Raw genomic sequence first — 23,853 nt, 5'->3', positions numbered from 1 at the left:
TCTATTTTGTTGTTGGTGTATAACATACAGCTTACAAATAATATCCTCTGGTTTAGAATTAATATATGCAAAAACTACTATCACATTGTAAGTATTGAAGACGCGAACGTTGCAACGATTCGTTTTCATGTTAATCCCTTTTGATTCAATCGTGTGTGTGAGTGATTAATATTATGTTTATATATACATATTATTACCTTATTTGTTAATTTATTTATATATTATATTTTTTGTATGAGAGGTATACTCTACTCTATATAATGACGTGCAAGTTTCCGATCGGACGTTTCGGTGATCCATTACTTATCCACGAATCCCCCTCTGTTTCACCTGTCGCAACTACCCCAGGTATACCCAACGCTATGCCTCGAAACGGGGTCAGTGTTTGCCTCAGTATTTACTGGGTCTGTATGACGGGCGGATGGACAGACTGTTCGCTGTTAAATTTATTGTTTGTATCGCAAGACTATCTCGTGTATCATGTACATCACGCAGTTCCTTTAAACTTTTGTCAAATCCGAACTTTTGTCAAATTATTCACAAAAACTTTTACCATACGGATGTGATTTTCACGTGAAGAGGTAGGAGAGAACGGAGTTCCGAGCAATCCGTACTTTGAACCTTGCATGTATCACTAATAGCTTTAGTAAAGTGACAGAGAATGTTTAATTTCCCAACCGCTCTTCTTTTTAACTTAGAACAACAACCTCAATGATAATCTTGATTTAAAATGAAAATTACATAAGACTATATTTTCATGATTAATGTTATGATTAATAATCTGTGAAGTGTATATATTTTCGTGAATAATTATCTCGTGTTTAATCTGATTTGCTAATCAATGTTGAGTTCTTGATAGATTTGTTTTTAATATTTCATACGCTTCAGTTTACTTTCTCGGGAAGAGAACGACTCAAAAATCTGAGAAATCTGAAAATTGACTTTGAAATTATCTAATATGTGTGTATGTGGGTGTATGTATATGTTTCTCGATATTACATCTATACTTGCCAAAATGAAGGATCAAAACTGACTTGATTTTGACGATCTTATCGGTAGAGCGAGCAAGGAAGCGGCGAGACGTACATCATATGATCCATATACGGTGAAACGTGTGCGTGTCGCCTAGATAAATAAATAATAACCGGAGAAAAGAAGGTGGCGAGAAAGTCGTCAAAAGGAAAAAAAATCATCGCGCGCCGGCTCGTTAAATCGAAAGCCGAACGAAAAGTCAGTAGTTGTGGTGGTAGTGCAGAAAGTGCCTCGATTTTTTGAGCGCTCCGATTGTCGCCGATATACGAAACCACAAATTCCTCCTCGTTGCGGTGTTTCCGTTGCGAAGTATTTCCGTCAGTCGCGAAAGTGACGTCCGCTTTGTGCAGTGATTAATCAGCTCTAGGAAAAATCTTCCCTCAGCACCAATGCCGTCGTGGGATCGATTGTCCTTCATTAGATCGTGGTCCAGGAGTCTGCGCCAGGACACAAAAGGTGAATATAAACTGAAAGGATAGACCGGATATTGAGCAAGTATAATAGAATAAGCGAATAAATAATTAACATCGTCCGAGTCGATATTTTTATCTCTTTAAATAACACAAGAAAGTATCCAACAGTGGCTTACATTGTATCATTAATTTTGGTACTATTAATTTGGTAGAGCTTTTTATATATCACGAAAGTCTTCCAAATAAAGATTCAAATAAAGATTTACCAAAGGTTCTTTTTAATATCAATGATTCTATAAAATTAATTCATTATTAAAATTATATAATCCAGGAAGAAACGGCTCAGGCATGTTATGGCAGATATTAGTTCTAGTAGAGTCGACTAGTATAGACATTCAAGGCGCTCCGACTAGAGCACTGTGCCACTGTCGAAGTGCATCGACCCAGAGTGATACTTCTATCCGTGACAGTTTTATTACGTACATGCGATGCATCCTGCGGCTGCATACGCAGCTCGTTCCGAAGGCCGTGCCTGACGAGATGCTCCTAACGGTCCAGCATCCGAGCATGTTCCAGTTTCTCTATCGTAGAACGTGCTCAGAATCAACGAATATCACGCGGCGAATAATACACTCGCCACGCTTTAAAGCATTCCAATATTATATACAACTCATTAAGGCAATACATTATCACATATGTTAATTTAACGTAGCTCGCATATTAAACGCTTCAGATGTTTATAATACCGAACAAGTTACGTCAACGATATTTTTATCCTTTTTTTTCCTTTTTTTTTTCCTTTTTTTGTGTTTTTGTTTCTCTATCTCTCTTTCCATTCTAAAAACTCCTATACAAAGGAAGAGAATATTCCATATAAATTTAAAACGAATTAATTGCTATATTTGATTAATTTAGATTCAGTTTGTTTTCCAAGGAAACAAGAGTAGTTATCAGTTTTTTTTTTCCATTTTCTAATGTTTCCTCGATATTACACAGGATATTCCAGCACATCCAGCAAACCGTTTTCGGTTCCCGTGGTATGCAAGTAGAACGGGCGAAACTGAGCAGAAAAGTCACATACCATTTTGTAAAATTCGCAAAAATTTGATCGAACATTGTGCAAAGAAAAATGGCTTATTTCTGAAGATCTTCTAACAACGATAGGTATGAATTAATAGGAGGAAACGTGTTTTTGCGACGCGTGACCTTGTGTCAGAACCGCTCTTTTATTGCTCGTTACCGCACCTTTAGAAACCAACTGATACTCATTATAGGAGATCTATGAAATCTTCAGAAATAAGTCGTTTTTCTTTATACAGTGCTCGATCTACCCTTTCCCATTCATTAGCTCAGACAAAATAATTAATTTCTCACGTATTATTGCGTATTTTGCAAAATGGTTTATAACTTTTCTGCTCAGTTTCGCACGTTCCATCTGCACATGGGAAACGAGAATGATTTGGGACACCCTGTATATTCCTATACATATATTCCTCTGAACATGGGAAACGAGAATGATTTGGCACACCCTGTATATTCCTATACATATATTCCTCTGAACATAGGAAACGAGAATGATTTGGGACACCCTGTATATTCCCATGCATATATTCCTATACATTAATACATAATTAACTTTCAAATTTAAAGTCTCTCTATGTAAAATTCATTCATTACGGTCAGATATAACATCTATAATAAGACATCAAACATTTTTAGTTAAACTAACGTGTCATAATAAAACAAAAATTTGTATTATGTACATTATATAATCGTATTTATTAATATCGTACGCCATATATGTCAAAAAGTTGTCTGAGTTATAAATAAAAGTTATTCAGCATAAAGCATACTTGTGTGTACGAAAAGTGGGAGTACGAACTGGCTATATAAAAGGCCGTTTGCTTCTTCAGCAGCTACCAGTCAGGGTAACGTGAGTGGAGCAACGTTGACTGTTAATATTATATTTCAAGACAAGCCCAGAAGGCAAAGAATAAAAAACTTATTGGCTATTATTTCTGTGACATGTATCAATTATTCATGTGATTGTTTCCGTGATGTACTGTGCGTTTCATACATATTTTAACTAGTTGACATATCTTGCCATTCGTAAAACGCTTCTCAAAAGGAATTTACGAAGGATAAAACGTACCAAACTCATCGATTACAAAATCACACGCAAAGATAGTCTACTCAGATCCAAGCCAGCTCGCAGATAACAAGGTGATACGTAAAAAAAATAAAACAGTTTTAAAATAGGTTTATTCAAATTCTTTATAAGTACTATTTTCAAGCACTATTTTTAAAGTTTTTTTCAACATTTTTACATGCGTGTATTGTAAGATAATTCCTGAAGCAATTTAAAAACATTTCACACACATATCTTTTATGTGTTAGCAATCAATTTTCATACTTCAACTAATCAATTAATTATATAATTTGTTCATTTAATATCGCATATCCTTATAACTAATTTTAACCCTGCTTTGTAAAATATTCGGTCATTAGGATTTTAAGTTTACTTCACATATACGTAATCACTGCGCGTAATATGTGTGTGTGTGTGTTTCTATAATAAATATTTTATTATGTTTTTATCAATATGTTTTTTCTAAAAAAGTACCGTTATGTATTCTTTATGTCTGTTTGCGTTTAACTGAATCTTCTGCAAATATATAAGTACCTTAAGAAACTCAGCCAAGACAAATACTATAGAATTACAATCGAATTACACGTAATATACATAAACATGTTGCATTTTTGTTCTATTATTATATTTTTTACCTGTTATAAGATGTAATCGCAAGTTTCAATCTGCACTTACATTTAATTATCAGTCAGACACGCTGTATTCAGCACTATATGACAATTTTATTATATCGGTTACATTATTATATCAAATATGATGCAGACATATTATGAATAAATATATATTTTTGACATCTTGACATCTCGATCTGCTTATTTTTGAGAAAATAACGATATAGTATATAATCATGTAATCGATTCAATAGACAAATACTTTAATTAAAAATCAAATATTTACTATAAAAGAAATTTAACATTTGCAAGTCATGTTTGCTTATTAATTAAGCCATAAATCGTGTCTTACAACTGATAGTTGGTGGTATGTTACGAAACTCAGTAATAACTAAAAATTACCACGTTTCGTAACTTAGCATCAAGTGTCTCAACATTCATTTCGCCAGACTTCAGTTAGAAAATCTAGAATAGATGTTTTATGTATACAGTTAAATTTAATAACATGTGCTAGAGAAAAAAGTATAGAAAATATATAAAAAACGTTGATATACCTACAATAGAAGTATTATATAAAAAGATACACTATGTGGAATCTAAAAAACAAAGCATCTTCTGACCGTATTTCAGAAATATACAACTTTTAATAAATGTCAAACTTTGTAACTTTTTATAGACTTACGTTTTATAATAGCTTGATTTTTACATTTAGTTCTTACCGAGTTTCATCAGCGCAACAGAAAAACCGAATGTCAAGTATAAATCAGTAATCCATCTTAGCAATTTTTCAGTCGATGTAGATGATAAATTCTAGAATATTTTGCTTTTTATTTTGATAAATATTTGAAGTGTTCCTAAATATTGTAATGCTTAACATATGCATAAATTTCATAAAATAAAGAGACATATTCTATATTTTTTATGTCCAAATATATCCTCCAAGAATTACTATCTAACAATAAATCGTCAATAAGTTGCTCGTATACGCAGATTTGGAGGATAAAATCAGTTTGGGAGAAATTCTCTCTTGAAAAAAATTAGTTTTTATGTTTTTGAGTGACAAAATTTAAGTTATAAAAAGAAAAAAATAAATAATAGATTTAGGAAACTTCTGTGACAGTTTGTGTGTAAAAGGTTACATATAATAAACTCTAAAGTTTATTGTTAAAATTATACAGTATAGCAATATTGAATATACGTTAAAGCATTAATGCAAAAATGTACGCGTCAAACGTCTGTATATATCTTTTGCTTTGTAATAAATTAGTAAATCAATATGTAATTTTTTTCTTTTCATTCGTTATTATTCACAAGAGGTGTTACAAGACTGCGACATATTTCTGTTGTAGTTACGTCGCTAAGCGAGCAGCCCTCACCGTTTCGCGAGATGGTACAGCAGGAGGCTGTCGTCGTGAGGAACGCTGTAAAGCGTTACGAGTCCGAGAAAGTGGTACTCGATGGTCTGGACATGACGGTGTCCAGGGGTTCCATGTGAGTAATCGCTACATTTGTCAATAAACAGCTATGTTCCTGCAGCCAGTGGAAGGGGTTATTAAATAATTACGTCACGCAAAATTTGAGTATTTTTTACTCATATCCTTTTGTCACATTTTGTCATGAAGTATTGAACTTCCTCCCAATATTACGTCACATGTGGAATAATTCCCTCTCCCATCTCCCTCATCTCCATATTACGTAAATAGATTTCTTTAGATCAAGCACGAAAATAAGCACCGCGTGCCGAGGACTTAATGTGGCATTCCATAATCTTTATGAACGCCTCTCTAAGAATTTGCCGTTCGGAATCAGCTGTAGCTGTCCTATATATACCTATATATAATCAACGTACACACCACAGGCATATGAAAGAGGCCACTATGCCCGGGCAATAAGAGAAGGAAGAATAACTTTTATCCTTCTCCTCTCCTCTCTTTTTTACTATTTGTACAATCTTCACGAAAACCAATAAATTCTCCTTACTTCGTAGCGTGACGTAATTGTTAAATAACTTCAAAATAATCATACATTAAATCAATTTGATGACAGGATTGTATCTCATGCCATTCCCGTGCGTGCAAGTTTTGACTCTCTTTTCTCATCGAATTTGATCTATTGCAATTATTCGAGTATCATGTAATGGCATTTCCACTATGTTTTACTCCACAAATACGAGACAAGTCTTTTGCAGCAGCCCAAACCTAATTGCTTTATCCTTCGTATAAACGAGCTGAAATTGTCGTCATGCAATTTTCCACGAACATTCACCGATCGTTTAAATTGCTGTCAATTACGTCATACATTGCACAATAATTACATGATTTTCGCTTAGTATAAACACCCGTATAGAAGGAGAAACCCTTTCTATTATTTATGATTCTTGAAAAATTGAATCTACGATTCTTTTTTTACAACGTGCATAACGTATGTGCAATGAAAATTGCACTAATTTACAACCAAAAATTACTTTGAGCTAGAAAGTGTTTCTTAAAGATTTTTGAATGTTGAAAATAATGCCGCAAACCAAATTTCACCAACACGTCAGGCTTCGAAAATTTCCTGTATGAATATCCACAAAATGTGTGCACGAGAAGCGATAGATCGGACTGTAGCCTTATATTTGTAGTCAAATATAAATAGCTTCTAGCTTTGATAAAACTATTTTTTTGTGAACTCGTGCTATCTTGCAAATTACATGCTTTAGAACGAATCAGTCAGAAAATCTCCTTCGGGCTCCAGCATCAAGACACTGCGGAAATCACTTTCGATCCTTTCGACGGCATCTTTTCGGGTTCTTCCGTCGGCAAGACTTGATTCACTGCACTTAAAATTTCATCCATCGCCGATAACCTGTATATTTTTGTCCCTGCTCCTGCCGCTACAACATTATCATGTTGTTCTACTGCAATTTTTTTTTTCGACACATGAGGCTGATTTAGCATATTCCGATCGTTACTCGAAGGAACGATTGCTTGGAACGTTCTACGAGAAAAGATCCTTGGAACGTTTGTGATATTTTTTTGCAATAACGCGTGCAACATGGCATGACTTGCTTTCTGTTTATTATCTGCTGCAGAAAATTTGATATTACTTTTGTTTGACAAAAGAACTGAAGCTTTTTTCAATAATTGAAACCGGTTTTCAGGATCGCTAAGTTTCGTCACAAATACATTATTCGATGTTCCTTTCTTGGTAACGTTTTGCTTTGAGGATTTTCTTGTGTTCAGTGAAGTATTTTTTACCGCAAATGAATATTTATCTTGAGGCATTTGAAATAAAGAATTCTCATCAGTGAAACTATTTCCAAACGCGGTAGATTCGTTCATTTTAATTTCTTGACTGACGGGTTTAATCTCAGCAGTGGTGGAATTTTTCCCTTTGGAATTACTATTACCAGTCGCTAATGCAGAATGACTCAACATTCGCGCTCCTATTTCCAACGGAATTTCATTTTCAATTATAGCGTCGTGCTTCGATCTATTTTTGTTGTGATCTCTATCTGTATTACTTTTTCTCTCTTCGTCTAATGATATTAGATTTATGTTGCACGTTCGAGAGATTATGTTTCCCACGAAGTCGTCCTTGTACAAAGTTTTGCAAAGTACCTCTCTCAGCACAGTTCCTCCGGTTTTTGCGTTAGCCGAGTCAGATTTGTCTAACGATGCACCGTTTATCGCACGACTCACCATTTCAGGCTCCACGATGTTTATCGAAGGTATTATCTTGTTGAAATTCATCACTGAAAAACATCAAACCTTTCAGCATGTAATATATAACGTCTGCACTTTCTTTACGGGCTCCAATTAAGAACAAATCGACTCACCGAGATAATTTTGATAGCGATCGATTCCGTCATTAATCTTCAGCATCGTCTGTTGGATGTTTGCAATTTTCCCACCAAAATCGACCGTCAAAGTAATCCGCCTTGCCGAGTGTAATTTTCCGACCATTTCGTCAACACCATTGCTTGATTTATTCGCGTGAAGATTAATCGACACCGTACCGTCGTCGAGCATTGATAATGATCCCTGTACCGAGACGGAAGAGATCGCTTTTGCTGCAAACGACAGAATCAAGATGCAGCTGATCATCATCGTGTTGTGGCGAAACTGAAGCGAGTTGCGAGCTCGCCCGATGATTTTATGATGCCGCACTCGATAACGATATCATTCCCGCTGTATCGCGATTCAGTGGAAACAAAAGAGTTTGGGCGAACAAAAGTCAATTTTTCCGACTCTTCCCTCTTCCATATTGACTCGAAGCCATCGACATATCTTTTTCATCTTCCTTTACTTTTCCAAGAAAACATTCCATTAAAAATCAAATCACTTATTACTTTATCAAGGACAAGTTAGGTTAGCTGAATCATTAAATCGTTTTCGTCGGCGGTTGATCGTTATATGGTTGCGAACTTAACGACATCGCGACTGCGAGATTGTCAGTGATAGTGAGTAACATGGTTTTTTTACGAGCCACCTGCCTGTCATCTGACCGCTCAGACTGATTACTATTCACGCGGGCAATTATAAACACTATTGTTCTTCGACGAAGTGCAAAAATTATGGAGATAAGCATGCGAAAGCTTTGAAGGAAAAAGCCACGCGATCTGCGACTCCAATCGAACATGGATTAACCGCTGTCGAAATCTCACGTTCTATTATTCGGCCGTTAATTGTAATGAAAAATTAACTTTCTATTCTTATCATGCGAAACAGTTACGGATTATTGGGCGCTAGTGGTTGCGGCAAAACCACCCTGTTATCCTGCATCGTTGGTGTCCAACGTCTCAACAGCGGACAAGTGTGGGTCCTGGGTGGAAATCCCGGCAGCGAGGGCTCCGGGATACCAGGACCCCGCGTTGGTTACATGCCGCAGGAAATCTCCCTCGTGGGCGAGTTCACGAGGAACGATGCGCTTTATTATTTCGGCAGGATCAATGGTCTCGAAAACGACGAAATCGGTAGGACGAAGACTCGACGCGAGTGGTTGCGGTCGAGATAACCGAAAGTCTTTTGTTATGTTTCGCAGAGACGAGGCAGAAGTTCCTCTCAGAATTGCTCCAATTACCACCGGAGAATCATCTGGTGAGGAATATGAGCGGTGGTCAGCAGAGGAGGGTGTCCCTTGCCGCTGCCCTGATTCACAGGCCGGAACTCTTGATCTTGGACGAGCCCACCGTCGGTGTGGACCCGGTTTTGAGGGAGAAGTAAGTGGATTTTGTTTTCCTTGCCCGCCCTTACTGCGCGCTAGAGATCCGAGAATTGTAGAAATGTAATGTAAAGTTAGCAAGACGTAATGCGGGACAGACAGTTGTCAAGTGTCCTTTCCTTCCCAGCATTTGGGCCCACCTGATTAAAATTACGCAGGAAGACAACATCACAGTGCTGATCACAACGCACTACATCGAGGAGACCAAGGACGCGAATAAAGTGAGTCGGTTGTTCTACCGTACTCTGTTAGAATTTTTCAGTTATTAATCTCTGTCATCGATCATAGATCGGTCTGATGAGATACGGCAAATTGTTAGTGGAATCGTCGCCGAATCAATTATTGGAGCGATTTCAATGCACTTCCTTAGAAGAGGCGTTCCTGATACTAAGTCGTTCGCAGGAAGAAAATTTAGCTGTCACTAGCGGATCTACGGCTCGGAAGAGCAAAGTGGAAAATTCTGAAAACGAGATATCGTGCCAGGAGGAAAATAGGCGAACAAAGGTAAAAACAGTTCTAAGCGCATCAGGTTGTTATTATCTCCTAATATAATTATTATTTATCGCAATTGCGATTCCATTAACAGTTATTATTAATTATTATTTCTCTCCTCTTCGGATTATAAAGGATAAAACTACAACGTACAAGGAAAACCAGGAAAGGAAAGTGTCGCGATGGAAAAGATTCAAAGCTCTGATGATAAAAAATAGCATCCAGTTTCTACGTCATTATTCGTATGTATTTATATCGATGGTTTTTCTTGCCGATATTTAAATTTACGTCACCATTACTTTCAACGAGCAAAACAATTTGTTTCTCAGAGGATTAGCCTTCGCGGTGTTATTCCCGATACTCCAAGTGTGTACATTTTTTATCGGAGTCGGCCGGGATCCAAAAGGCTTGACAATCGGCATTGTCAATGACGAAGCCAGCAACTGCGACGGCAACTTCGGGAACGTCTGGTACGATGAGGAAGAATACACATGCCATTTCGGCAACCTCAGTTGCAAATTTCTGCAGCAAGTCGGTGATTCGATTGCGAAGAAGGTACGACAACGTCGGTTCTTTTGTACCCATGCGCAATATACGCAACTGTTGCCCTCAGCAGATAAAAAAAGGAAAACAGAACGAAAGAACTTTTTGATGTGGCCACTACCGATATTCTGTTGACAGAAGTACTACGAAGACATTTCCGAAGCGACTAATGATGTGCAGAACGGCAAACTTTCCGGCTGGATATATTTTAGCCGAAACTTTTCCGAGGCTCTTTGGACTCGAATGGAGGACTTCATTAATGTCGAGGAAAGCGACATTATCGCTGGACAAATTCAGGTTTCTCTCGATATGGGTGGTATGTTATTAAATTCTATAATTGGGGTTTATGTTATATAAAACTATCCATCGTAATCTACTTAATTATCCTCATGTGATATTCACTGATATCGTTCCTAAATCGACTTTAAAGTCCGTCGAAATCTATGCAGCAGCGAATAAATATGTTCAAAACGAAGTTTCAATTAAATTCGTGCTGACGTTTGTCCAACAGATAGACAAATCGGGCTTTTCCTTCAGAAGAATTTGTTCGATCGTTTCTTTGAGTTCTACAAGGACGTGATGAAAGACTGTAGGATTTCACCGAAGTTCGCCAATCTACCTATTCATGTAAGCATACTTTATATATATATGTGTATATATATATATATATACTTACAGCACTGTAATCCTCTCTCTTTCTCTTTCTTAAACTGAATTCTCGAACAAAGAATTAATCAAAGAAACACTCTGTTAGCGAATGCACTCAACTGTCAGAGTGTATCGCTCCGGCTGGACCTGCCCAGCGCAGGACACGGAATGCAGTGAAGGATCGATGTAGGGAAAAAAATAGTTAGGAATCGATTGCAGTTAAGGCAATGGTTTATTCAGTCACTGAGACGAGGCAGAGTGGCGATCTGACCCTTACAGTTCACGGCGTGAGGAGACGTTCTCCGGCTTTGTCGAACAAACGTGTTCAGAACTCGCTCGATCGGCCTTCCTGAGCGCTCGTCGAATTCTTCGCAGCGTTTGACGATTAGAACGGTCTTCTTATTGTCCGCAACCACCATTGCAGGACGCAACACGATTTAATTCGACGATCACGATGTTCAAAATGACAAATATAATTTAAGTTGATGACTGGAAGATCACTCGCGAGGGAGTCGCGAGGACGCAGATGATATATCGACATCATGCTCGCTTCACATGTTATGAGCATGATCAATTTAACTCTTTCCTGATGAAAGTTAGAATTTTCAACACACTCTGCAAATAAAATTTATAACTGCCTTATATGTACTCAATATTATAAAATTCAACATTGAAAAATAGTTACGTAGACTAAAAGTAATATCCCAAATAAAATTTCAGCTTGAGGATCCTGTTTACGGAGTAATGGATACCGACTTTAAACGTTTTATGGCACCGGGCTACATATTGACGTAAGCAACTAAAAGTATCGAACATAATAATTATAAAACTAGTACAGTAATGATACCAAGTATATTCATATAAGAGCTAATTTTTATATCGAAAACTTATCCGGGACGAGTTCCTAAAATGTTGCGATCCATTTGTATATTCGTGTTCACGATTATGATTCACAAATTACAAATGGCAATATGATCGTTTAAAAATACTATCCGACAGCATACGTGAAATTATTTATGTTTTTCTAGGCTTCTCTTCTTCTTGGCTACTACGATCTCTACATCTTTAATAATCACAGAACGGGGAGAGGGTGTGTGGAACCGAAGTCTTGTTCAAGGTAACTTTTTGAGTTTCGAATAAATAATAAATATAAAAATCGTCGAATAAAATTGTGAAATTTACGACAGGAGTGACAACTGCGGAGATTCTAACATCCCACATATTGACTCAAAATATCATCGTAATCATTAACACTACGATGACGCTATGTTTATGTTTCCCCATCTGGGGCCTAAAGTGCACAGGATCGATATTCGCCGTAGTTTGGTTTGGTTTTTTCAGCGGTATCTGCGGATTGATGTATGGTAAGTATTCTAATATCAAGACATATCAAGACATATTAAGATATTTATATACGATACGATGTGTTAAGATATGTATTTATATACTCATAAGGATTATATACAGAGTGTCCCGCTTTAATTTCCTCAAGCCTATTTTTTTGAAAAACACTCATTTGTGAGAAAAATGTTTTATACAAAAGTTGTAGGATATTAAGGGGAATGATGTAGACATTTGTTTGACCTTGCGATGTTCTTGAGAATCGTTATCAAGATTAGAGAATCGAGGTCATAAAAATCTTAAATAGAACTCTCTGTTTTTCATAGTATATTTTTATAGTTGACGTTGAGACGTTTCCGAAATCCAAACCTTTGTTACAAACTATTTTTTTCCTAAGAATTTTCCTAGTTATGGAACTTGAAAGTTACACTAATACCGGCATTAACATTGCCTAAGGTGTATTGCATGAAGATTGCGCGGTCAGATTTATTTTTCCTGTGTGTGTGTGTGTGTACAACATGGTAAAAGTTAATTAAATGATATATTCTCAGGTTTCTTCATCTCCGTTATGTGTACGAATCACACTATGGCACATTATGCTTCAGCTGGAAGCCTCTTCCCGCTGATACTTATATGCGGTGAGCTTCTTTTTTTCATATTTTGTGAAACTTTTCTGATTATTCAGTTCCCAATGACTTAATTTATATGACATATAACAGGAAACTTGTGGCCAATAGAAGGAATGCCGAAAGTGCTTCGCTGGATTAGCTACGTTATGCCGATGACCTTGCCAACCATGTCTCTCAGAGAAGTCATAGACAAAGGACAATCGATATATGAATTGAATGTGTACAGGGGCTTATTCGTGCTTTGCGGTTGGTCATTATTTTTCTTTATCGTATGTTTAGTTGGTTTGAGATCGAAATCCTCAAGTTAGTTAAAACAAATTAAGGAAATTCACCCGAAGGAAGACAATTAGACATTTCCGCTAAGAAATCAACTTCAAATTTACTCAGGGAAACTATCATTAAAATTATGATCACGAGGGTTGTATAGCGCAATGGCCTTTATATCATAATTAATATTAAATATAAGTAAAAAAAAACAAACGCGTATATAACAAAGCTCGTGAATATAAATAAAAAATATATGGACTATGTATATTTTGTGTTCATAATTGTACACATTTATATTAATTTTATTGTAGTATATAATATATACGATTTCTCTCTCTTACACTGCACATTTTATGATGTAATTATATAAGATAATGACCGTAACGTGGAAACCTGGTAATTTTTTAAATATCCTGATGTAATATCGTAACGATATAAACATAGTAATGAAATAATCAAAAATATCATTATATGGTTTTAAATTATTGAGAAAGATATTGTTATATTTAAATAGTATAGTGTGTGTGTGTGTGCACGCGCGCGCGCGCGCGTGCGTACGACTAAATATTATATTTCATAACATTTTTTTGTAAATTTTTATATATTTGTTATCTCACGCAGAATTTCACATAAATAAGACGCGTTTATATATAATGAAAAGTGTGAAAAGATAATAAAGGAAGAGGAGAAGGAGAAATCTGGAAATTGCAAGCTTGTTGGATATAATTTTGTTGCGTTTTATTATATTCCTCCGTATACGATATAATGTAATTTTACATTTATTCACAGATGTATACGGTTTCCTATGTACAAACATGTACAATGTGCGGACTATGTATACTTTGTGTTCATAATTGTACACACTTATATTAGTTTTATTGTAGTATATAATATATANGTCATTTACCATTATTTGTTATGTATCATCATTAAACTACAAGTATCGTACACGATTATTACTATCTATTATCGCATTACTATCAGCTTTCATTGTTAATTTTAATATTATTTTATAATAAATACGTTTATTTTTTTTTTATAACAACATTCTCTTTATCTTTTGTGGTTATCATATCTTCGTCGGTAACTATCATACAGAATTATAGCACGATATAGGTCTCTCTGTAACTATATGTATATATATATATATATTAATTTAATTATACACTCATTATGATTACAGTCGTACGATAATTATAGTAATATGTCACCTGTGATGAGGAATTTATTACCATAATTATAGTTGTTAACATATTTATTATTACGATCAATTGTAGCAATAAAATTACGATGCGATAAATATATTAATTTAATATAATATTAATCGTTGCGGTACTCTTCGTTTAAAACGTTTGAAAAATGTTTATTTTTGTTTTTAATAAATAACCCTGATTAAATAGTGTGGATTATTAAAACACATCGGTGAAATCACTCCTATAACCTGGTAAAAATATAACCATATTGTAAAAATGTAGAAACAATTCTCTCTCTGTGCTACCAATTATATTCAGTGTTTCAAAAACTTGTACTCAAAAATCTATAAATAAAAGAATAGATAATAGGTTTAGTGAGATAATTAAATGTAAGAACGATCAAGATATCGATTTCGTGCGTTCTCGTTCTCGTTGTTGCTGTAAGTGTTGTTGCTGTTCTTGTTGTTGTTGTTGCTGCTGCTGCTGCTAACAACCATGCTAGTTTCCTGATTAGGATCGTTAGTAGCGCAATTAGGGCTTTTAGCAGAAAGAAGAAGAAGCCGGGGCCGGCATCGGATCGGTCGGGCAGCAACGAGACAGCCAACTATCTGTCTTACAGTAGGCATGCAGGTTTTGTTGTATCCTGGAAAAACACACGTCACATGCTCCATCAGAAGCAAAGACTATATTATCGACCGCCATCATGCCATCAATTAGGACTTTGTGCCAAATACTCGTTCTCTATGTATAATAGATCTCAAACTTGAAGTGTAATTGTTGTTTTCTTGAAATTGTGCAATCGTTAAAATATAAATGTTACGAATCAATTTTGACAGAGAATCTCATAATACGCGACTCGATGATTCACACGCGATTCAATATGACATTTAAAAATAGATTGATATTGTTATATGTATATTTTTCCACTTTTGTTTCTCAATCGTTAAAAAATAACATGATAGCAGTCGCATCAACAAAATCATGGTTTACTTTCGTCGAACAGATCCGGGAGTGCACAAGAACGCAACGCAGACGTAAGAGAAGAAGAAGAAGAAGGGGAGCAAAGAAGAAGAAGCGAAGGTCATAATCATTCCAGGGCCTAACTTTAAGATTTTGAATTCGTATCAGTCAACATTGAACGTTAAAATTGCACCCAAGCTGGAGGTCGGGATTCGACTGGTTGATTGGAGGACGAGAACATAGCGCATAACAACTGAGATTACAGGTCAGAATTCAGGGTTCTGTCCATAGTTTTCAACGTAGTTTGTACATTCCCAATGGAGATAAGAATTTACACTGTACACTACGTCGACAGTCTCATTTTAATTCTTAGGTGTTTTCGATGCGGTAGTAAAAATTACATCTGGAAACATCAAAACGCCTTCTCCATCACAACTCAATGAATATGTCTCAAACGATAAAGACACATAACGTCATGCAATAGAGAAAGACAAGACTCATCAATAAACGTTTAGCATTCTAAATACTTAATGGCAGCTTGACGAGTCTAACAAAGATACAAAATGCATCATTTAATGCCGCTAAAGGGAAAATTAAGCGGGTTATGGGAAGTAGCAGCATTCATGGGGTCTTCGAACGATTAGTAATATGCATGTCAACATTATTGCACCAGCTAACGATGATAACTAACCGATTAAAAACTGATGATAGAAAAGTTCCTACGGACGAAGTACTATACGGCGCGATACTGCGATTTTAGGAAGAAACTCTTCGTTTTAGACTCTTCATACAACATGCTGATAACGACGAGAAAAATACTACAAACGGTAATACTGATCTTGCGAAGAAATTCTTCGAATGGATGAGTAACAAAATAATGCAAATTCTATCACATATTTTTGGCACATCTGGCACTACTTTTCGCACGCTTCGCGTTTTCATTCTCGAGCGAAGCGCTATCTCTTTAAATCGATGTATCGCATCATTATTTACAGTCATTGTATAACACGGCTCTTTGTTTTTTCTCGTTACATTAACAGTAATATTACTAAGATTGTCTTGTTATATCATTTGCAAGTTTTGCATAAATCATCCAACAATTTCCCAATCTTCGATCGGGAATAACAATTTCCGCTGTTGGTCCTTTCTATCGATACCGAGCTATCGATTTGTATATGGTATATCGTTCGTAATTATTACGGCAATATTACAACAGTACAACCATCACACAATAGTTATTATATATAATACTGCAACGGCACAAATACTTATGCAAAGCCAAGATGCGGCGTAATTACAATTCATAATTCATATATAATTACTTTACGTCTATTATTTTTACAACAATCCGTTTGACATTTATTTTTTTCGTTTCATATATATATATATTTATGTATATATCGAGGAAAGGCTCGAAAGTGTTCTCCACTTCCAAATTTTCGGTTAGTAATAAACAAGCGGTATATAGATTTTCATTTGAATTTACTCATCCAGATCAGTAGCCTTTCTCGCGAGTCATTTCTACGTGATCCCCCCCATTCTAGGTCATTCAGTGCTCAGACTACTCCTATTACAAAGCAGTCTCCTTCTCACTAATAATCTTGATTCCATGTTGCGTGAGAATCATCTTTACCGCTTCCTTGTCACGGGCGTTGGGTTTTTGGACCGCCTGCGTTGCGTCTTCTTCCTTCCTTGCTAGGCCCTCCAAGTTATCGGTGAGAGAGCTCCGGCGGCCTACGTCGTCGGCTGATCTCTGCAGGGACTTGGACCTCCTCGAGATCCGCAGATTATCGGCGGACGCGACGAGGGTCGGATTCTTCGCGACTTTGAGCGCCTTGTCGGCCGTCTTCGCAGACATCTTCGCCAGTTGCAGACTATCCACCGACGAGTACCGTCTGTTATCGCGTACATTCAGTTCTTCCTTCTTCCTGAACAGGGAACCTTTGCGACCGACTTTCCTCGTCCCGCTCGTTAAGATGGCGATCTCGTCCTTGGGAATGAAGTACAGCTCACGAGGCTGGTCTCTCACCATCGAGGAGCCATGAATGAACAATGAGCGCGACTTGGATCTGTCGGACTCTTTGATGCTCTCCTTCTCGGAAACTCGGCTTCGATCGTCGGCCGATTCCGTGCCGCTTTGAAAGCCGCAATTCTCAATCTCAAAGCTGTCGTCGTCGTCTTGGTTCGGCTCGACGAGCCTGAAGGCGTATCTATCCGCCGGTATCATGGTGTTCTGATCATAACTGCCGTCCATTTCGCCGCAGATTCTGCAGAGCTCGCAGGGTATCTCTCCGTGGGCCGAGTCCATCACTATTTTGCCCTCGGATTCCTGCTGGTTCAGCGAGCCGCAGATGTCGCATTCGGTGGAGTCGTCGTCGTCGGCCAATGAGCTGCAGGTGGATCTGAGCGTATAGAAGGTCTCCTGGTTCGGACTGCTGATCTCTTCCTCCGTCCGGAATGTAATCTCGTTCATGTAGCAGCAAATGGAACAAAACTCGTCTGGGATGTCGAGCTGTGAACTACTCGACATCTTGCCCGGCGTGCCCAGGAACACCTCTTGAATTCGCTTGATCGACTCGTAACTCTTGGACTTCTTCGAGAAGGTGTCGTCCTTTTTGGGCTTTGGCGCAAACGACTCATCGGACACGATCATCGAGTCCAGGCTGCCCTGAAGAGGCACGTTGTAACGTCGCACCTTCCTCGTGTACACGTCCTTGATCTCGTTAAAATTCTGCTTCGTGTTATCGTCAACGGTCTTCTTATCGTTCGCTTTCGCGTCCTTCTGAGTCTTCCTCGGGCTTTCCGTAAAAGATATTTTAGAGGAATGCTGAGTAACTTCTTCACCCGCTTGTCGATTATCGGCGGATCGATGCACCGGCAGATTTTGCTCCTTCGTTTCAACGTGAATTTCGGATATCTTCTTTGGACTTTCTACTGTCTTCGTGGAAGGCTTCTTTACAGAATTCTGAAAGACTTCCTCAAGCTGGGAAATAACGCGATCGTTGATAGCTCGATCGTAATCCTTCATCTCGCCGCTTTTATGGTAAATCTGTTTCTCTCTGAGCTTTTTGGGACTCTTTGCGCTAGTTGACAATTTTTGAGAAACTTTCCCGGTCTCTCGGTCGCTAACGTACTTACTTTGATCCTTGAACTCGCGATCATTTTCACCCGTGTGATGTCCCCTAACTTTCATAGAACTCTTTGTCTTCGTGGAAGCTGATCTTAGAGAATTTTGGAAGACTTCTCCTGAGCAATATATCTTTTGATCGTTAATTATTTGATCTTTATTCTCGATACCAGCCCCGGCTTCAGTGATTTCACTTTGCTTGACCTTTCCGGAACCTTTCCTCTCCATAGGTGAATTTTGAAGAACTTCGGATTGCCGATTCTTCGGTTCCTTAAGCTCAGTCATCTGGCCGTCCTTGACTTTCCTCGGACTCTTGCGCGAGTTCACGATTGATTTCAGGTATTTGCCGTCTATCTCAGAATTCGAATCGCAAGATATCGTCCGCTTTTCCAAAGAGTGAGCATCCAACTCTGATCCTTTCTGCATTTGGTTCTCTTTATCAGTCCCTCGCATCTTGAACGCTTCTTCCGTCTGCTTACTTTTCCCAACGTCGATCATTCTGTCTTCTTCGCTCTGTAAAGGTGATCTTTCCTCGACGAATCGCGCTTCTTCATCAGTCTCTTTTGTCGTAATACCTTTAGAAGCGTTTTCATGGCTCTTGCGAACTATCGTACTACTGACTACTTGAACATTGGCACCGATCTTGCTGTCATTTGCAGAATCGTCGTCTATCGCATTCTCTCTTTGACCATCGGTTAAACTCAATTTGGCACTAAACAGAAACTCATCTTCATCCTCTTCATCTTCCTCGGATCCATACTGACTAAGTCGATAGTCTTCCTTGTCTACGCTGAAGTCGGAGAGCGCGCACTCATGACGGCCATCGAGTGATGTCATCGAGATGTTTAACGGCGAAGCTTTGATTTCTGAATTTTTAGTCTTGTCCAACTCAAAGTCGGCAGTTTCTTTTCTAGAACCGGTTCCTCTATCATCGAATACGTCGTAATTCTTTAGAATACTTTCCGGACTGAGTGCGCCCACCTCTTTGTCATCTAAATATTCATAGCTGTTTTTTCTCACATCGAGTTTAGCTTTTCCTATCCTTAAATTATGATCTTCTTTCTCCGCGACTATGCTATGACTCAAATGACCAGGCTGAACCTTGACGACACCGTCCATGTGAACAAGATCCGCTTCTACATTAACTAGTTCTTTCCTCGAATTGATTTCTTCATTGCTACCATCGCTCTCTAAAATCAAGGCAGAACCTTGCTCTCCTTTGTCTACGATTCGCCGTGACTCATTGGCACCTGATTCTCCTATCTGGATTATTTCTCCGCCGCCGACTACGGCGTGTCCCCTCGTCGGCCAGCAACATTCCCTCAGCCGCAGTTCGCTAGAACTCGATTGATCAGATTGCGTCATCACCTCGCGATCGTCACTCGAGCCTAAACTTATATCGGCTTCCCTTTGCGTATTTTTACCTCTTACCGCGCTCTCCGACGCTACTTCGCTAGAAGCAACAGGCTGAATATTCACTATTACCCTGCAATCGCCACTCGAACCTAAGTCTACGATTTCGGGTCCCAACTCGCCGCCTACCGTTGACCTATCGCTACCTTCTTCCAATGTCAGTTCGTTAGAATTCGCCACGATCTCGTTCACCGCACGATCTAAATCTACACCCGAGGTGTCAGAGCTGAAATCTGAAAGAGCCTCCCACTGTCCGACGTGAATTTTACCCTTTGACGACCTACGGTCCCTTTTCAGCGCACTCTCGCCGGAAGTCGAGGGACCAGGCTGACGAAGCTTCGCCGCGGGCTCGTCGAGCGGACCACCTACCTCATCCAAGATTCGCACGACACCGTTCTCGCTGGCGACGACGATCTGTTTCGCCTGACCCGGGTACGCCGCTCTAGATGCTACATGCTTGATGTTGCCGTTGTCGGCGGTTAACGCGCTAATGAATTGCTCGCGGGCCTCGGCGGCGCCGACGACATTCTGCAGGTTCCTGCACAGCACCGCGTCCGGAACGTCGACGGACGCGGCGCTCATGATCTCGATCGGGCTCGGCGAGCCCATGGTCACGTCGGTGGGCGACGGCGTTAGGAACGCGTTCAGATAACGGGGCTCTATGTGCAGATAGTTGTTCGCATTCGGCGACGGCAGTTCCAACTTACTTCAGTGTCCAACCAACCAACGGTGTCCCGGCGCGCAGCGTGAAAAAGACAATTCTTTATGGGATATTGTTTTCACACTTAAACTAAGCGTCATGAGCCGATATAAACTGCCGTGTCTTCATAGATATTCGCGCGTCGTGAGTTTTCCGAGAAAACCAATCTTTCATTGGTTAGCGCAATATTATGCAACAGTAGCCCACGACACAGGGATATCTTAGACGTTCGACCCGAGGTTGTGGAAAAAATGTGAGAAAGTATGAAGGATGAGCTTGCGTGTGTATCATAAAGAGGGATGAATAAATAAAATATATTCGAGAACGTTTATTCAATGTCAAGTAAATTATAAGAATCCTTAACATAACATAAAGAGGAAAGAACATAAGAAAATGACACGACATGTCAAGTTCATTTAATATCGCTACCCGTGAGAATTAAATCTTCCACACAGAACAAAATGTTCTGAGATCGTCCTACGCAGGACTTCCTACATATATTCTGGACGATTTTACGATATCTTTGTGCTATCTAGGCTTTACATTCATTATGATAAACAGAATGCAATGTCACGAATAAATACATTTTGTCGGAAGACAATCAGGAAGACTAGATTGAGCAATATTATATAGCGAAAATATTACTGAACTTTGGTTCAAGAATTAAAAGTATACTACCACACATAGTTATACTCTAAGGTTACCAATTACAATTGATATAAAATTGATATAAAAACGTAATATCTTATCTCCGATAAAATATGTAAATTACGTATAAAAATTAATTTTAACTAATTTTCAGCGGGCCTTGTCGAGATATAATAAAAATTCTGTATTCGTGAATTCTTCAAGTTCTTGCGGCAATCAATGCAAAGATTGTGTATCACGTTTCACTTAAAAAAAAAAAGGGTGTCCTATACTTAATTGAACGTCAATTTAACTTAGCTTAATCTAAGTTTTGCGCGAATCGTTGCAAATCTACGCAATTTCAGATATATCCTCATTTTTTCTTGTACTTTCCCGCAAATTGAAAATATTGAAGTAACGAATAACAAAGTGGAATAAAAAAAAATTCGTCGTGAGTAGGACAGAGATGCGTCTAAAATGCTGACTGTGCCAAACAGGGAATTCAAAACTCACATTGTCACATCCGCCGTTTTCGTGTCGTAAATCTCGTTCTTGTAGATATAGTCGATAACGGAGTCCTGTACCAAATATCTGACGCTTTCGCTGCGTTTTAAGGCCCGCCTAATTCGCGTCGAGCTTACCTCATTCGGAATCCATTCGGTCACGATACAAATGTTGTGCTAGAAGTAAGACGAGAAAAGATCAAATTGTGCGATAGTTTAGAATTCGTCGGAACATTATAGTAGTTATTATTTCTCTCGTTAGCATTCCTTAACTTGGTATGTCTTTCTTTTATTGTTCTACACTTCGAGAAAATTCATTCATTTTTCGTTGCGTATATTGAAGAACCTTTATTATATTTGTTATGTACGTTAGTATTAATTAGAATGTTTCATTTTTTTACCATGTGCTTGGATAAAATATCCGAATCGTAGATGAATTTGTTGGGATTAGAACCTTCCCTGGTTATAACTACAAGACCATGCTCGCCAACGATTGCATCGATCTGCAACACAAAGATATCTTACATCTCTATTAATGTTACCTTTATTTTCCAGTAATTATCTAATTTTGCAAATAACTCACATCATCCTCGAGCCAAAGCCCGCAAATACCAAAACTTTCCAGAAGATCAGCACCACAGAGCAGTTTGATCTGTATCGGTGTGTTGTCAGAGCTGTTTCTCACATTCTCCGGTATCCACTCGATATCTTCTATCTGCATGTGATGTTTGATGTCGTTGGAATTGGATAACATGGAATTGAGTAGATTCTGATGGTGCTGAAGGCACAGGCGTGTCTTCGTCCAGCAATTTTGGCTAGTCTCCCATGTGCTTAAGCGAATCCAATCGTTGTTTTGCAACGCTAGTCGCAGCATCTCACATCTATGCGTTGCACTGGCTAGTTCTTTCTTGGCGTATGCATCATGAACTGGTGAAATCACTCCTCCCACAACTATATGTGTACCCATTCGATGCAGATGATCTCGTGCAATTTCTAAAATGTACAGAAATTCTTGCTTTCTGTTCTGATACAGATAGAAATACAACAAAAGTATAGATTTTTTTTCCTAAATCAGTATTCAATTACATTATATACTAGACATTGTTCAAACTAGAACACAAGAACAATTAAGTCTGAAAATAAAATATAAAATTGCGTACAACTTCATCCTCGAATATTGCGCACGAGTACGCACAAAGTAATATAAATGTAAAAGAAGTTAATACGGAGATCAATTATAAAAATTATAAATGCAAATAAATAAATAAAATTTTATCTATTGTTCTACGGGGAAAAATCCCGCAAATACAACATAATCATAACATACACATATGTGATGGATAAAGTTATGTACAATTTGTGAGAGTTTACAAATAATTTTATATTAACAATATGTAAAAATGAGAAAGCATAGCTTAAGGGAACACGACGATAACAATACGCACGCGTAACAGTATAATGTCACGTACGATGGCGAAATATGATGCGACGTAACTTCGATGTTATTGATGATATTATCGGATGGAACTAAAAATAAATCAGTATGTACGTACCGAACATTCGTAAATGCATGTTGGTCGGCGGGTTATAACTGCCGCACGACATCAAAATCACACGCGTGGGCGCCATTTTGCACGCTCACTAGTCGTCGTCGCCGCATCGGCTGACCGCACCTCCGCTGCTTTTCCCGTCAAATCGACCGGGAGTGTATTAAACGATAACGACGACACGTTTGTCACGAATTCGCGCAACCAACTGATCGTACCAGCGGCGAATGCATGAGACAGAGCATGCGCACGTCATACAAACTCAAATATCATCTGAGAGTAGGGATAGCCAACATATGACCGATGAATCGATGTGTAAAACATTTTAAAATGTTTATTTTTTCTTTAACAATGCTTAGACCGTTTTCAGAAATTCGTTCAATTTGTCGTTCTTTTTGCCGTCGAATTTGAGTTGTGCTATTTGAAAACAAAAATTCCCTTAATTTTCTGTTA

General features: G+C 38.1%; 2 protein-coding genes across 2 annotated transcripts; one reads left to right on the top strand and one right to left on the bottom strand.

Annotated features, from left to right (window-relative positions):
* The first annotated feature begins 1,421 nt into the window (after positions 1-1,421).
* On the top strand, positions 1,422-13,575 carry LOC106747584 (ABC transporter G family member 23-like). The gene is made up of 15 exons (XM_014625226.1): positions 1,422-1,488; positions 5,555-5,696; positions 8,918-9,162; positions 9,231-9,408; positions 9,538-9,631; positions 9,699-9,914; positions 10,038-10,144; positions 10,232-10,457; positions 10,584-10,761; positions 10,957-11,072; positions 11,814-11,884; positions 12,122-12,210; positions 12,281-12,457; positions 12,986-13,072; positions 13,154-13,575. The coding sequence occupies exons 1-15, from the start codon at positions 1,422-1,424 to the stop codon at positions 13,369-13,371; spliced, it is 2,211 nt and encodes a 736-aa protein (XP_014480712.1). The 3' UTR covers positions 13,372-13,575.
* Positions 13,576-14,237: 662 nt separating this feature from the next.
* Positions 14,238-23,613, bottom strand: LOC106747775. The gene is made up of 5 exons (XM_014625659.1): positions 23,407-23,613; positions 22,437-22,846; positions 22,255-22,356; positions 21,864-22,030; positions 14,238-20,729 (listed from the first exon to the last, which is right to left on the bottom strand). Exons 1-5 carry the CDS (start codon positions 23,480-23,482, stop codon positions 17,054-17,056), a joined length of 4,431 nt encoding a protein of 1,476 aa, XP_014481145.1. The 5' UTR covers positions 23,483-23,613; the 3' UTR covers positions 14,238-17,053.
* Between the last annotated feature and the right edge of the window lie 240 nt (positions 23,614-23,853).

This window comes from Dinoponera quadriceps, unplaced genomic scaffold (assembly GCF_001313825.1).
Source record: "Dinoponera quadriceps isolate SergipeBrazil2010 unplaced genomic scaffold, ASM131382v1 scaffold1395, whole genome shotgun sequence".
In the NCBI taxonomy this organism is placed as follows: domain Eukaryota; kingdom Metazoa; phylum Arthropoda; class Insecta; order Hymenoptera; family Formicidae; genus Dinoponera; species Dinoponera quadriceps.
Note: the sequence above shows the minus strand (reverse complement) of the source record. Positions and strands in the feature narration are given on the sequence as shown.

Bases quoted from the DNA above. Each gene is read 5' to 3' on its own strand.
- LOC106747584 (XM_014625226.1), top strand. From the start codon at position 1,422: ATGCCGTCGTGGGATCGATTGTCCTTCATTAGATCGTGGTCCAGGAGT. The intron at 1,489-5,554 runs GTGAATATAAAC...TTTCTGTTGTAG, and splicing joins TCTGCGCCAGGACACAAAAG to TTACGTCGCTAAGCGAGCAG. The intron at 13,073-13,153 runs GTGAGCTTCTTT...GACATATAACAG, and splicing joins CCCGCTGATACTTATATGCG to GAAACTTGTGGCCAATAGAA.
- LOC106747775 (XM_014625659.1), bottom strand. From the start codon at position 23,482: ATGGCGCCCACGCGTGTGATTTTGATGTCGTGCGGCAGTTATAACCCG. The intron at 22,847-23,406 runs GTACGTACATAC...TGTACATTTTAG, and splicing joins CATGCATTTACGAATGTTCG to AAATTGCACGAGATCATCTG. The intron at 22,357-22,436 runs GTGAGTTATTTG...TTTGTGTTGCAG, and splicing joins GGCTTTGGCTCGAGGATGAT to ATCGATGCAATCGTTGGCGA.